This window comes from Peromyscus maniculatus, chromosome 8 (genome assembly GCF_049852395.1).
Source record: "Peromyscus maniculatus bairdii isolate BWxNUB_F1_BW_parent chromosome 8, HU_Pman_BW_mat_3.1, whole genome shotgun sequence".
Classification (NCBI taxonomy): Eukaryota; Metazoa; Chordata; class Mammalia; order Rodentia; family Cricetidae; genus Peromyscus; species Peromyscus maniculatus.
The window spans coordinates 98,882,195-98,896,087 of record NC_134859.1 but is presented as its reverse complement, the minus strand read 5'-3'; the positions used below and the strand labels follow the sequence as shown (position 1 = coordinate 98,896,087).

The window sequence follows — 13,893 nt, the reverse complement described above, 5'->3', positions numbered from 1 at the left end:
CCTCTTGTACTAACTGTTGTGTTTGTCCTGTTTGCTTGCTTAGTGGCAGACCTTGGCAGGGCCCAATTACTTTGCTTTCTTTTTCTTCATCTTCTGTTTTTATTTATTTATTTTTATTCTTTCAAATAACTCAGTAGTACAGCTCTCACTGGCTCAAGGTCCTGAGTTCAGTCCCCAGCACTGAACAATGACAACAGAAAAGTGAAGTGTCAACAACTAAATTCCTGCTTCTCACGATGTGAAGAAGAAGGCCTGGAGACTACCCGGAAGAAGACAGCACTCAGATGGAACAGAAGTAAGGATAAAGTGAATATCATGGGAGAAAACCCTTGAAGCAGAGTTATTTTGGCCATTGGGTGAGGAGGAATGAATTCATTTGTACAATTAAATGTGAGGAAAGGGGCCGCAGAGCCTTGGTGGTCCGGGTGGGCTTGATGTATCTGGTATCCATTAAGATCCAACATTTACTCGAACCTGTGGATTAATTCTCCTGCAGGAACTGAAGCAAACCAAGAGCAGCTGAAAGCCAATCAAGCACTGATCTCTCCCAATCCTTCTAATCACAGCCAGCTGTGAGTCCAAACCTTTTGCACTGAGATTCCCTGGGGCAGCTCTACAGGAGCCCTGGAGTGAGCACCCTCAACTCGAGGAGGGCAAGAAAGAAGTTAATAAAATAAAACTTAATGTCTTCAATCAAGAGCCTGAAGAATAGGGTTGGGATGGTCCACAATCCTTTCTGTATTCATCTCTTCCCTCTCTCACAGCTGCCTGGCCCCAGAAGGCATGTGGTGTCTTCCGATGTTTTCTGGGAATTCATTATTTTAAAATGCAACACAATTGAGAACAGTCCATGTTTGTTTGTGTTTTTTTTCAATGAAAATCTCTATCTCACAAGAAGAGGTTATTTGTAAGAATTTCTCATAACTTTTATGGAAATGTTGATGGTAGTTTTGAGATTTTATAGTGAGTGACTTACAGAAGAAGATGAGCATTCTTAGCCTCAGCCTAAACAGTTGAAAGTCTATAGTTTGGTAGCAGTCCATGAGCCTATGCAAGCAGTAATCTTTAATTAAATGCTTCACTAATAAACCCTACAATCTGCACAGGAGTTTTTCATGTTGCTGCTTGTTTTTGCAGTTTTACTCTTAGTTTTGGAAGTTATGGACAAGCAGCCCTAGAAAGAAGAAATGGTTGTCTGTCTGTTCTTTATAATGCTGACTATATAAGTCCTGGTGCTGATACCTCCTTTAGCCCGAGCCAGCTCTCTCTCCATGGGACTGGTCTTTTCTGGCTCACAAATTTGAATGTTGGCTCCTGTTGACATTATTCTGGAACCTCTTGTACTCTCATTTCCCATTCTCCAGTTTCTGTCTGTTGCACTTCCATGTTTCTTTCTCTCAGGACTTCTCATTGCCAGTTTTGACATACCTTTGAATTAGAACTCTCTGGTGAAGACAGCTAAATATGATATTACTCATTTTCTGTTGCTCTTAGCTCAAGATGCCATGATTTATCTACTAACCTAGATTTCTGCCATCATTAAAAATACATTTATCTCCCTAAAGCCAACTCTTTTTTTTTTAAAAGATTTAGCTCTAGTTATGCCTTCTCTGCCCTACCATTTTGTTCACATTTAACAAACAATTCCAGATATGTTCTAGGGCATGGCATGTGCCACACCAAGGGTCCTCAGTCATGGGCTCACCATGACTCTAACATAATATTCCAGAATTCACCAAAAGCATTGTGCATGGAAAAATAGAGCTGTATCTATTCTAGGCCGTGATTGGGGATTAAATGATATCAGAGTGGAAATACTTCTGTGTAGGCTAATTATAGATTTATAAGTAGATAGCATAAGTTATTAATTATAGGACAGAGCTGAACTTCTGTGTGAAGTGGGCATTGGGACCCATCATTTCACTCACAATCAACCTAACAGCCAGACAAACACACAAAGAACTGACTGAGGACCATTTGTATCTGGTTAAGAAATAAGAGGATGCTGTCATCCAAGTATAGAAATCTCAAAAATATTACATCACCACATGCACATAAAAAGGCTAGATCAGGGAAGCCATAATTTATAGCATGTACGGAAGCTGATTAAATTGAAATTACATGGAAGATAGGACTGCAACGCAACCACATCAAAACATCCCATCTCACAACTGCAGAATTGTGGGGCCCATGGAGGGATGTGGTACCATTGGTCAGCCACAATTTTAGATCCTTGCCCACGTCTTGGCATGTTCTCCAGTACCAGAGAATTAAAAACGAGGGAAAGCTCCAACAAAACGCAGTACTTCTGCTTTTCATTTGACACACACAGAAACGGTAGGCAACGCGAGAGTTTGGCTGCACCTGTTCTTAATCAAAGATACTGGCCTGAAAGATAATGAGGGAACTGCCCCCAAGAATCTTTGATCAGACACAGACACAGACAGACAGACATGCACACACACACACACACACACACACACACACACACACACGCACACACACACACACACGCACACACAATAACCTTTCCCATACTTGAAAAGTAGAGACACATGCAAATAAGTGCACCAAATACAATCAAATATGTAGAAAAGCATTGGGAACAGAACTTACAAGTCAAGATCACAGAGGGAATGTATGCATTTACCTCCTTCTCTTCTCCAAATGCCACCAAAATGGTAATAAATGAATACTGGCATAGTAAGGTGCTGTTAGCCATCCAACTAATCTGAGAACTGTCTCAAACCACAAACCTGTGGTAGAAGCTGAATGCATCAGGGAATGAGGAAAACCTGAAATTTGAATTGACGGTATGTTCTTTAAAGCTCTAGAAAGAGTGGGCACAAGACTGGGTCTGGTTAGCTTAGAAAATTTGGGGATGCTAAGGAGCAATAAGCATTAGTGCCACAGTGTGAATTCCCTTCTGGGAAATGAAGGGTGACTGCCCATGTGACTCCTGAGCAAACTCCAGAGAACTGTTTTTCATGAAAGAAGATTTTGGATGAAGATAATGGTCATATATGAAGGAACAGGACATGGATATATCTGAGAATCAATACTATTATTCCAGTGACACTGTGTGCCTTAGTTAGTTGCTGTGAGTAGACACAATGACCATGACAACTCTATTTATTTATTTATTTATTTATTTATTTATTTATTTATTTATTCATTTATTTATCCATTCATCCATTGATTGATTTATTTGTTTGTTTGTTTATTCTCTGTCTTTCACATCATGCTTCCCTGATCTCACCCATCTCCTGCCCCACCCCAAAGTAAAACAAAATAAATTTTAAGAAAAAAAAACAAAAGGAAGAAAGAGAATATCTGTCATGGAAGCTGCAGTGTGATACAGTGAGTCATGCAGTAAACCCCTTTATCCAAACATTTTTACATGCAGGTGTTTATCGAAAAGAATCATTGGTCTGGTTTGAGGCCCCTGGTCTCTGCTATACCATCGACTCTGGGCCCTCACTGGGACCCTTTTTGAACATCCCTTGCTGACCTGTGTCATGGAAATCCTGCAGTTCTGGGTCCACAGAACTGATGCCTCCGACCCATGCTCCAGCAGATCAAAGATGGGCTGGATGTTGGGGTGGGCCAACACATAACCCTGGTTCTCAGACTGGGTAATTACAGGATTGGTCAGCTCCCCAGTTCTCTCCTGTCTTCGCCACCAGGGTGAGCTCTCCAGCATTGCCCTGGCTCGTTCACCCCTTGCAGCCATGAGCAAGGGGTGGAGCCAGTTCTCCAGCTTTCATGTCCTCAGGGTCAGTTCTCCCACACCTACACCTTCAGGGCCAGCTCTCCTATGTTGCCCAGGTAAGCTGTAGGGGCCACTCTCCCAAGTGCTGTAGCTGATGAGGGGCAGGGACAACCCTGCTGCTCTTATGACCTCAGGGCAAGCTTTCCCACCTGTCTCAGGCATTGATGGGTGGGTGAGGGGGAAGCAGCTCTCCCCTGCCCATGCTACCTCAAGAGAGATGAGTAATGGGGACAGCTCTCCCATGGTCGCACCTTCAGGACTGGCTCATCCACACCTCCGCCAATAGGGTTGGCTCTATGGTTCGCCCATGCCCCTGCAAACAATGTCAGCTCTATTATGCAGCCCAGGAGAGGTGGAGGATTTTCTTTCCTGAGTGCTTCAGCCAGTGAGGGTCAGAATTAATTCTCCTTTGTGTTAGTCAGTGAGGGGTGGGAACAACTCTATATAGCCCTATTCTCTCTGCCTTTGGTGGTATCAGGAGCCACAAACATCAGAGACCATGGTTGCATCATTGCCTGAACTCAGAATGGACATCACCACGGTCCTGGGTGGCTACCAAGCCACTCACCTCAGCCCCCTTCTCAACTCTTTTACCTCTTCAGATATGCCTCTGTCCGTGGGACATGAACCATTTTGTGTCTCTCTTTCTCCCATATCACTCCATACATTTGTTCACCATAATAGTGCCCATCTGTCTGGCCATACAAGGTGCCAGGTGGGCCAGTTTTTTCTTCTAGGAGCCTGGAGACTCTTCTGCAGGCCTGCATGTGGATGTTCTTGTCCTGCTTAGAGTGTCATGGCCATGGCCAGACCATGCTTCCTCATCACAGAGAGATCATTATAGTTCTAAATCTCCTGGTACCAGGTGCTGAGACGGCTCCTAGTTGGTGCAGAGGTGATCTTGAAGACCTCTCTAGAGCCTGGGCTAGAAAGCCTGGGCTACAATCCAGTGAGTTCTACAGGCCCCAGCTGCATGTCATAGGGCATGAGTGTTGCTGGAGTCCTCTCGGAAGCCTGGACTAGAAAGCCCAGGCTGCCATCAGTTCAACGGAATTCTTTTGTTTTGATGACAACTCTTATAAAAGAAAACATTTAATTGGGACTGGCTTACAGTTTCAGAGATTTAGTCCATTATCAACATGGCAAGAAGCGTGGTGACATGCAGGCAGACATGGTGCTAGGGAAGCTCTACATCTTGATCCACCGGCAGCAGAAGGAGACTGCTACAGTAGGCCTAACATGAACACATGAGACCTCAAAGTCAATCCCCACAGTGACATACTTCCTCCAATACAAATGCACGAGTCTGTGGGGGCCATTCCTATTCAAACCACCATGCTGACTAAATATGGTTCACTGGATACTGAAGAAACTAGCTTATTTTCCCCTGAGTACACAATATAAATATAAATAGGACTAATGGGTGACAGGACACAGGACAACAGAAGAAGTTCCAGTGAGTGCTGGAGCAGTGGCTGGGAAGTTTTTGCTGTTGATCCATATGATTATATTTCCAGCTCTGAGTGACCAACCCTATTTGGAAGAGCTTACATCCTTTGATGAGTAACAACTATAACTTCTGGAAAAAACACAAAGCCTATCACCCAAAGGTACCAGATAGCCTCAGAAGACAGAATTCAGTAAGGTTGACATCAGGAAGAGGGAAATGATTTAATTTACATTAAAAAAATAAATGTAGAATGCAATGTAGAATGATTCCAAAGGATTGCAGAATGTTGGATTATTCATATAATATGTTTACATGTTACACCCCCACATTTAACATGCTTTGAATTCACTTAAAATGAGTAGAGAAGTTGCATACTATGCAAATATTATCAGATTAAATCACCTTGGTGATGTAAAAATCTAAAATAAGCTGCACAGTTATGTTTCATGCCAGAACACATTTTAAAGACTTGTTTGGATGGCTTAGTTTACTTACGGAGGTGGTTTAAATGAGAAATGTCCCACAGATACTCAGGCATTTGAACGCTTGGTTCCCAGTCGGTGATGCTCTTTGGGGATGTTATAGAACCTTAAGGAGGTCCTGCCTTACTGGAGGAAGTGCACCACTGGGGGATTTGAGAGCTGATAGCCTCACCCTACTTCTAGTTCACACTATCTGCACCCGCATGGCAGCCCACACCCATACTTCAGTTCCAGGGTATGTGATATCCAATTCCAGCCTCCATGGGCACCAGGCACATATGAGTTGTACAGATATGCTGCAGCCAAAGCACACAAAGTTAAATAAAATAATAAAGTAAAAATAAAAATAAAAAGTCAATTCATCCTATTGTCTGCCTATGAAAGCATTCTCAATCAGGAGCTTTTTAGATGGCTTAGTGGGTAAAAATGTTTGCCACCAAGTTTTTCAACCTGAGTTTGATCCCCAGACCCACATGGGGGAAAGAAAGAACAGACTCCCACAAGCTGTCCTTTGACACACACCTGCACTCATCCATACTTACAGGGAATCAATACATGTGATAAACTGTTTAAAGAAAGCAGAATTATTGATAATGAATCATGGCCTCATTGAAAAATCTTTCAACGGGCTCTTAATAAAATCTCATTCACTTGGAAACTTGCTGGATGTTTAGTGAGGGGGAGCTAAAGGCTGTTTCCTCTGGGGTGAAAGCCAGGCTACCCATTTGATTTTTACTCTGTTCTTCATCTGAACTTACGAAGACTGAAGTACTAGGAACGTGTTCTGTCTTGATCCATGAAGTATCTTTAGTGTGCTCAGAAGCCTTCTTCTGATGCCATTAGAAACAATACTAAGTAAAACAAATACATAAGCATTTATCAGGTCTATTTCAATCTGCAATGATCCTGCAGATTCTGATCTTGGAAAGCACTTCTGGCCATTTCAAAGGTTTTTGCCAGTGTGGTCACTTTCTTAAATGCCTTAAAGAGCTACATGGTAACCAGAGTACAGAACTTATAATTGCTTGGAAGTATTAGATTTCAAAACTATAAAACTTAGTGCTTTGCAATGATAATCATAATGTAATTACAATTTTAAGTGTCCCCTGTTCTGTGTTGGAGTTCCCCCTCCAATCAATCATTCTGATTTTTCATAAAGGTACAAAGGACTAAGAATCCAGTCCATGAGTCCAAATGTGTGTATGTTTGATAAGAAATATGCACCCATACTTTTTGGTATGAAAATCGTCAGTTTCCAAATATCTATCAATGAGTGTTTTACTAATGTTTCACTTGATGCTGTGGCTCAGAGAAAAGAAAGGGAGAAGATTCTATAAAACATTATAGACATCGATCTTAAAAGCCCAGTACATCTTTGAATTTTCTGATGTGAAAACTATACACAATTCTATAAAGCTTAGTGTATGTACTAACACACTGCTGTTAAAGTGTATATATTTCAATCGCAGGAACACAAAATACAATTTCCATATAGCATTCTTGAACAATATTGTGTGGACATCGCTAAATATTACATCCTCACAGTTATTTCACATATAGGAAAAGTTTTTTTAATTAAATGAAACAATCAAAACGTAGTCCATTAAAGAGTGTAATGCAATTTGAAGTGCTGGCAAGAACTAAGAAATTTTGAAAGCTAAATGGAAGCTTTAGATGACCCTGCATCTTCTACACACATTGTGTTTGTTAAATCTCCCCACCCTCATTATCCTCAGCACAACTAAAAGAGGATACTGATTTTCTATTTTGACTCTGTCCTGACAGTCATTTGTATAATACACCAGCACAAGGCCAATTTAGGGGAAGATAACTGGTTTGCAAATGAATGATGTGTATAAGCTATTGTGAAGAAATGAAACTCAGTCATGTCCTGAGGCCTTAAAAAAATCAGGCTCATTGCAGTGCATCTCTGTCTTAAGTCAGTGCTCTGTATTCCGACAACTACAAAATGTGCCTTTAATTTTATTGAAAATGTTCTTTTCCTTCAGAATGAAAAGGAAAGTCTGCTTCCATTTATTTCAGGCAAGGGGAAGACAATGGGGCAGCAGGAAAGGTTTAACACGGGCATGGTAGTGTCTTAGGCTAATCGTTTTTCACCAAACACACACATGCAGCAGTGAGACATCCTTAAAATGTAAAACATCTTGCTTTTTTAATAACCCCTTGTGGTATGTTTTTACTTTAGCAATAATTGTATTTTCTTTTTTGCACATTTTATTTAACAACATTGCAGTGGAGGATAATCGGTTCCATGTGTTCAGGGTACTAGCAAAATGCCTAACGGAGAAACAATTAACTTTATTGGGCTCCTGTTATTGGCAGACACAGCCTTACACCCTTGCTCGTTCATGGTGCCGAGTCACATATGAGCTGCAAAGAATTTGGTGTCCTAAGAAATCACACAGCAACCTGAATTTAGAGCCAAATTGTCGTTAAAATGTTTGTGATCCTGAACTCGAAACAGAAGTTAAAGTCCATGACAAGATCAGAAGATAAAGTTCACTTAGGTAACAAAATGTGCTATGCTTAGACCAGGGCAGGTAGCCAATGAATGATAAATGGGTCTGTCGGTTTTTCTTTCTTTCTTTCTTTCTTTCTTTCTTTCTTTCTTTCTTTCTTTCTTTCTTTCTTTCTTTCTTTCTTTCTTTCTTTCTTTCTTTCTTTTTCTTTCTTCTTTCCTCTCTCTGTCTCTCTCTCTTTCTTCTTTTTCCTCCAAAAGAACATACTGCATAATGTGAGACTATGATTCAAGCGTGGCCCTTTGAGTAGGAAGCATTGCAACAATACTTAAATGCAGTTAAGCACAAGAAGTAATGTAGTTAGCTTTTATCAAACATTAACACTTGCACTGGAGAGTCCATAAAATTCTAATTGGCCTCGTCTGCAGAAAGCAGCCCCAAGAGGTTCTTTATGCACCGAGCAGCTCTGACTCATGCCAAGAGTGTTATGAGAACATAAACTATACTGGCATAGCTGCAGTTGACTGGAAAAGGGGACTATGTACAGGCCACCCCCAAGGAGGCATAAGTTAAGTCCATAGTAGGACCAGCATCTACAGTGATTCAGCCTGAAGTTCTGAACTCTGTTGGGAATTTGATCTAGGTAGGTTTTTCTTTTATCAGAGAGATGAGAGTGGGAGATATATCACATGCAAGAATTGCATTTGCTGTGGTGTTTTGAATGAATTACCCACCGTAGGGTCAGGCATTTGAGTATTTGTGTCTTTCTTGGTGGTGCTATTTGAGAAGACTTAGGGGGTGTGGCCTTTTGAAGGATGTCTCTGGAGGTGGGCTTTGAGAGTTTGAAGACTCAAAGCCATTTCTAGTTTACTCTCATTGCTTCAGGTTTGTGATTCAAGACGTTGAGGTCTCAGTTTTATGATCCAGCTACCATGCTTGTACCCTGCTTCCTCTCTTCCTGTAGACAGCAGGGGAAGCCATGAGTGATTGAAGTCCTGAGTTAATGTCCATTGTTAGCATGGGCATAAATATGTACAAAACTCCAATGCCTCATCTGCAGAGTATGGCAAAGACTTATCAGGATGAGGCTCAAGAGGAATGGCAAGGCATTCCTTAAGAGTGCAAATGTGAGTGAGTTACCACTGTGTGCAAAGACTAGCAACTGCAGCTTCTTCCTCCCAGACATTTGCAGCTTGAAACTGCTTGCTTATAGTGACCTTCTTCCAGGGCTAGCTGGTAGAGTCTGTCCTTGCTCATAAACAGAGTGAGTATATCCACATTGAGCCACAGCTTTCTTGTAAGTGGGTCTGTGTATCTGTCCTTCTTTCTCCTGTTGCTACCAGTTGGGGTTCCAAGACCAAAATCAAAAGGTTTGTGGTACCCTCCTCCTTCAAAGACCCTGACTTTCTAAAACCATAAGCTCAATAAACTCTTCTATAAGTTTCCTTGGTCATGATGTTTTATCAGATAATATACCAAGTAAATCAGAGAAATGGATGTTTCTCCATGAAACATGTGATATCCTCTGTACTTACATTTGCACTCAGAGTACGTGAATCCTTCCTTGCATGCATGCATGTGCATGCATGCGCACACACACATACCACATGTATGTATGCATGTGTTTGTGCATGCATGTATGCTTATATCTGTGAGTGTTGGTATGTATATGCTATGGTATGAGTGTAGAAGTCAGAAAAAATATGCTGTGTTGTTTTTCACCTTCTTATTCATATTTTCTTATAACTAACTGTTCTATGTTGAATATAGGATGGCCATTTTTCTCCTCTTTTAGAACTTATAGAATATACAAGGTTTTCCAAGGGTCTTGACCAAGAAAAAGATTATTAAAGACAGAATATAAAATGCACAAGTAGAGTCCAGATGATAGAATATTTGGAGAAAGTCTCAATGACTCCAAGATTTCTTTCTCTGGTGATTACTTCACAGTTTGGAGTGGCAGAAAATGTGGGACAATATCAGAGTATTTGCACAGTTTCATGTAGATTGGTATGTGAAGGCAGAGCAATGAGGTAGTAAGGACATGTATGCTTCTTTACACTTCAGATTTAGAATTTTCCTGTTGATGAGCACAATCAACAGGCTACCATTTGCATAATATATTTAATTTTTTTAATTGCCTATGTTGTGCTTTGAAATGAGTCCCACCAGCTGTGTTACCATTTCTGAGATTATTACCATGGTGAACTCTGGTAAACTGGGATGTGAGCCAACATCTCCTGCTGCCAGCACTGAAACCAGCAGTCATCTTCTCCCATGTTACAAAAACAATGGACAAGTGGAATATTTCAATTTCAGCTTGCCTTTCATGATTTCGCCTTAGCGACATGACATCTACTTCGCACAATTATTTGAGTAGAACATGCTGGAATCAGCTGTGTAGCATGATCACATACACAGATTTTTTTTTCCTTTTTACTGTATCAGTCAGTATTCTATGATATTCTCAAATGCATTGACAAGCTACTTTACAAAGGAAGTATGGTACTCAAATGTCTCTTCAAGAGACAGTCTACTGAGCTGAATAGTAGGGCAGACAGATTTCAGCGACGACACCTGAGCAGTGCAGGACAGACTGCCTCTAGGCTCCAGCCTGGTGGGATGGGCACTACTGCATTTGGGGATCAGGCGACAGAGATGGGGCATTACTTTGGAGTGAAAACCTCCTTTATCCTTTGGATTTTCTCATTAGCCTGGTGAGGGTTTTCTTCAAGCTGCACTAGAAAAGGAGTCCTGTCTACCCTGCCTCCCTTCTCTCACTCCCTGCATGGATGCAGTATCCCCACTTCTCTATTCCCACTGTCTCCATTTGGTCTACAAAAACATTTCCTTAACAAATCTTATTCATTTATAATTCTACCTTGGGATGTTTTCTGCTTAAGTGACTTCTACCATTATTTTTCTACTAATTTGTCTCCTTCATCTACAACAAATTAAATAAGAGAGGACATGGGGCTGAGAGTTTAAATTCTGGCACAGCAATTACTGAGCACATACAAGGCCAAAGATTCAAGCTCCTGTACCGCACAAAAAAGAAAATAGGAGGAAAAATAAAAATTCAAAAAAGGCGGCCTCGCGCGCGCGCGCGCGCGCTCGCGTCCCCGTCGGCTGCGGGGGCTCGGAAGCCGAGGAGAAAAGGCTGCGAGGCGGCGGCGGCTGCGGCGGTGGCCGAGAGAGTACAGAGAATGAACCAGCAGTGGAAGAGAAAACCCTCTAAGTTGGCCGACAACTAGTAAAGAAGATGTTTTATTTTTGTGACAGGTGCATGTGGGATCTGTGATAGAAATGATGGCTGGCTGTGGTGAAATTGATCACTCGATAAATATGCTTCCTACAAATAAGAAGGCGAGCGAGTCCTGTTCTAGCGCTGCACCTTCTCTCACAGTTCCCGAGTGTGCCATCTGCCTGCAAACGTGTGTCCATCCCGTCAGTCTGCCCTGTAAGCATGTTTTCTGTTATCTGTGTGTAAAGGGCGCTTCATGGCTTGGGAAGCGATGTGCTCTTTGTCGACAAGAGATTCCTGAGGATTTTCTGGACAAGCCAACCTTGTTGTCACCAGAAGAACTTAAGGCTGCAAGTAGAGGAAATGGTGAATATGCATGGTATTACGAAGGAAGAAACGGCTGGTGGCAGTATGATGAGCGCACTAGCCGGGAGCTGGAAGACGCTTTTTCCAAAGGTAAAAAGAACACGGAAATGTTAATTGCTGGGTTTCTGTATGTTGCCGATCTTGAAAACATGGTTCAGTATAGGAGAAATGAACATGGACGTCGCAGGAAGATTAAGCGAGATATAATAGATATACCAAAGAAGGGAGTAGCTGGACTTAGGCTGGACTGTGACACTAATACTGTGAGTCTAGCAAGAGAAAGCTCTGCTGATGGTGCGGACAGTGTATCAGCACAGACTGGAGCTTCTGTTCAGCTTCCAGTGCCGTCTTCCTCAAGACCACTAACATCAGTTGATGGTCAGTTAACCAGCCCCGTAACACCATCCCCGGATGCAGGCACTTCTCTGGAAGACTCTTTTGCTCATTTACAACTCAGTGGAGACAGCATAGCTGAACGGAGTCATAGAGGTGAAGGAGAAGAAGATCGTGAATCACCATCTTCTGGCAGAGTACCAGACACTTCCGTTGAAGAAACTGAATCGGATGCCAGTAGTGATAGTGAGGATGTCCCTGTGGTGGTTGCACCGCACTCCTTGAACCAGCAGAGACTTTTGGTTTCAAATGCAAACCAGACAGTAGCTGAACGATCAGACCGACCGGGGACTGACCGATCAGTAGCAGGGGGTGGAACCATGAGTGTCAATGTCAGATCGAGAAGGCCTGATGGACAGTGCACAGTGACAGAGGTTTAAACAGACGTCTTCAGTGCCACACTCAAGGGTGAAATGGATACCTGTAAATTTCTGCCCACATAACATTATACTCATCCTTAGTAGTGCATTGTGGGAGTTGGGGTGGGAAGGAATATGGGAAAGACAGACCTGAAATTAAAATGTCTAACATTGTCTCTGTTGAAATTTATTTAATGTGAGGAATTGGGGTGTTGATATTTGAGAGCTGTTCAGTAATAACACAGTTTTTTTGACATCTGTTTACTTTATAGTGTATTTTTTATGTCTTTAGTTCTTTTGGCCAGTGTGTACCTGTGCATTAATGGTCCTCAGCTGACTCTTGCACTACCTTATTTTTCTGCATGGATTGGTATAAAATCATTACTAAAACTTGGCACCTGTGAGATATTTGATGTCATTATGAGCAGGAAGCTTAATGTGGAAAATAGATGACTAACGACTACTTTATAGTTGGTCTTACTGAGATAGAAATGTAAAGCAGCAGCTAATAAGTTGTTTCCGGATCTGTAACACACTTCATGCCGTTCCTTTCCATAGGATTTGCTGTCTTGTCCTTGTACTTTGAGGTTTCTCTTAGTCTGCATTTTTCTTTTTGATTAAAAAAAACTTTATAATTTAATAAATACTAGAGTTTATCAAAAAAAAAAAAAAAAAAAAAAAAAAAAAAAAAAATTCAAAAAAATATTATCTTCACTTGAAAAGATCATGGGGGGATGCCACAGGTAATTTCAGATGAATATAGACTATCTATAGCTTATGAAGAAATCTTTTAGAAATAAAAAGGTATTCACATATTAGCATATGCAAACATCTTTTCATAAGAAATATACATATGTACACACACACACATATATTACGGATCAATCACACATGTTGTAGTGGTATTCCAGAGGATATAACCTAATTAAAATTCACCCTACCATACTCCAAAACACCACGAAATATTTACAACTTAACCACCTCATAGTCAACACTTCCTCATCAGAATGTTATATTTCAGCAATGAAAATAATCCATTGTGTTGACAAACATCACTAGAGCTGTAGTCTCCCACAGACACAGCACCACACCCAGACACAGCAGAGCTTATGAGCAATCAAGTTCAGCTTCCAGAGCTGGCCGTCAGTCTCAGCCATGTTAACAGTCAACTGGGCAGTTGTGCCAGCATGCTTAGGAACCACCCTACATATTTGGATATGGTCCTAGCTTGTACTTTAATTCCCCCTTTCTTTGCCCTCTAATACAACTTCTTTTCTAAAAGTGGACTTCATCAAGTTTATCCCCTCTCTCCCAGGCTACTTCACACTATATCTGGAAAAACAATCT

General features: G+C 41.4%; 1 protein-coding gene across 1 annotated transcript; it reads left to right on the top strand.

Annotated features, from left to right (window-relative positions):
• Positions 1-11,289: 11,289 nt before the first annotated feature.
• LOC102907978 (E3 ubiquitin-protein ligase RNF146) lies at positions 11,290-12,720 on the top strand. The gene has a single exon (XM_006970451.4). The coding sequence runs from the start codon at positions 11,491-11,493 to the stop codon at positions 12,565-12,567; it is 1,077 nt and encodes a 358-aa protein (XP_006970513.1). The 5' UTR covers positions 11,290-11,490; the 3' UTR covers positions 12,568-12,720.
• Positions 12,721-13,893: the final 1,173 nt, after the last annotated feature.

Excerpts from the sequence above, each read along its gene's own strand:
- LOC102907978 (XM_006970451.4), top strand. The coding sequence starts at position 11,491 with ATGATGGCTGGCTGTGGTGAAATTGATCACTCGATAAATATGCTTCCT.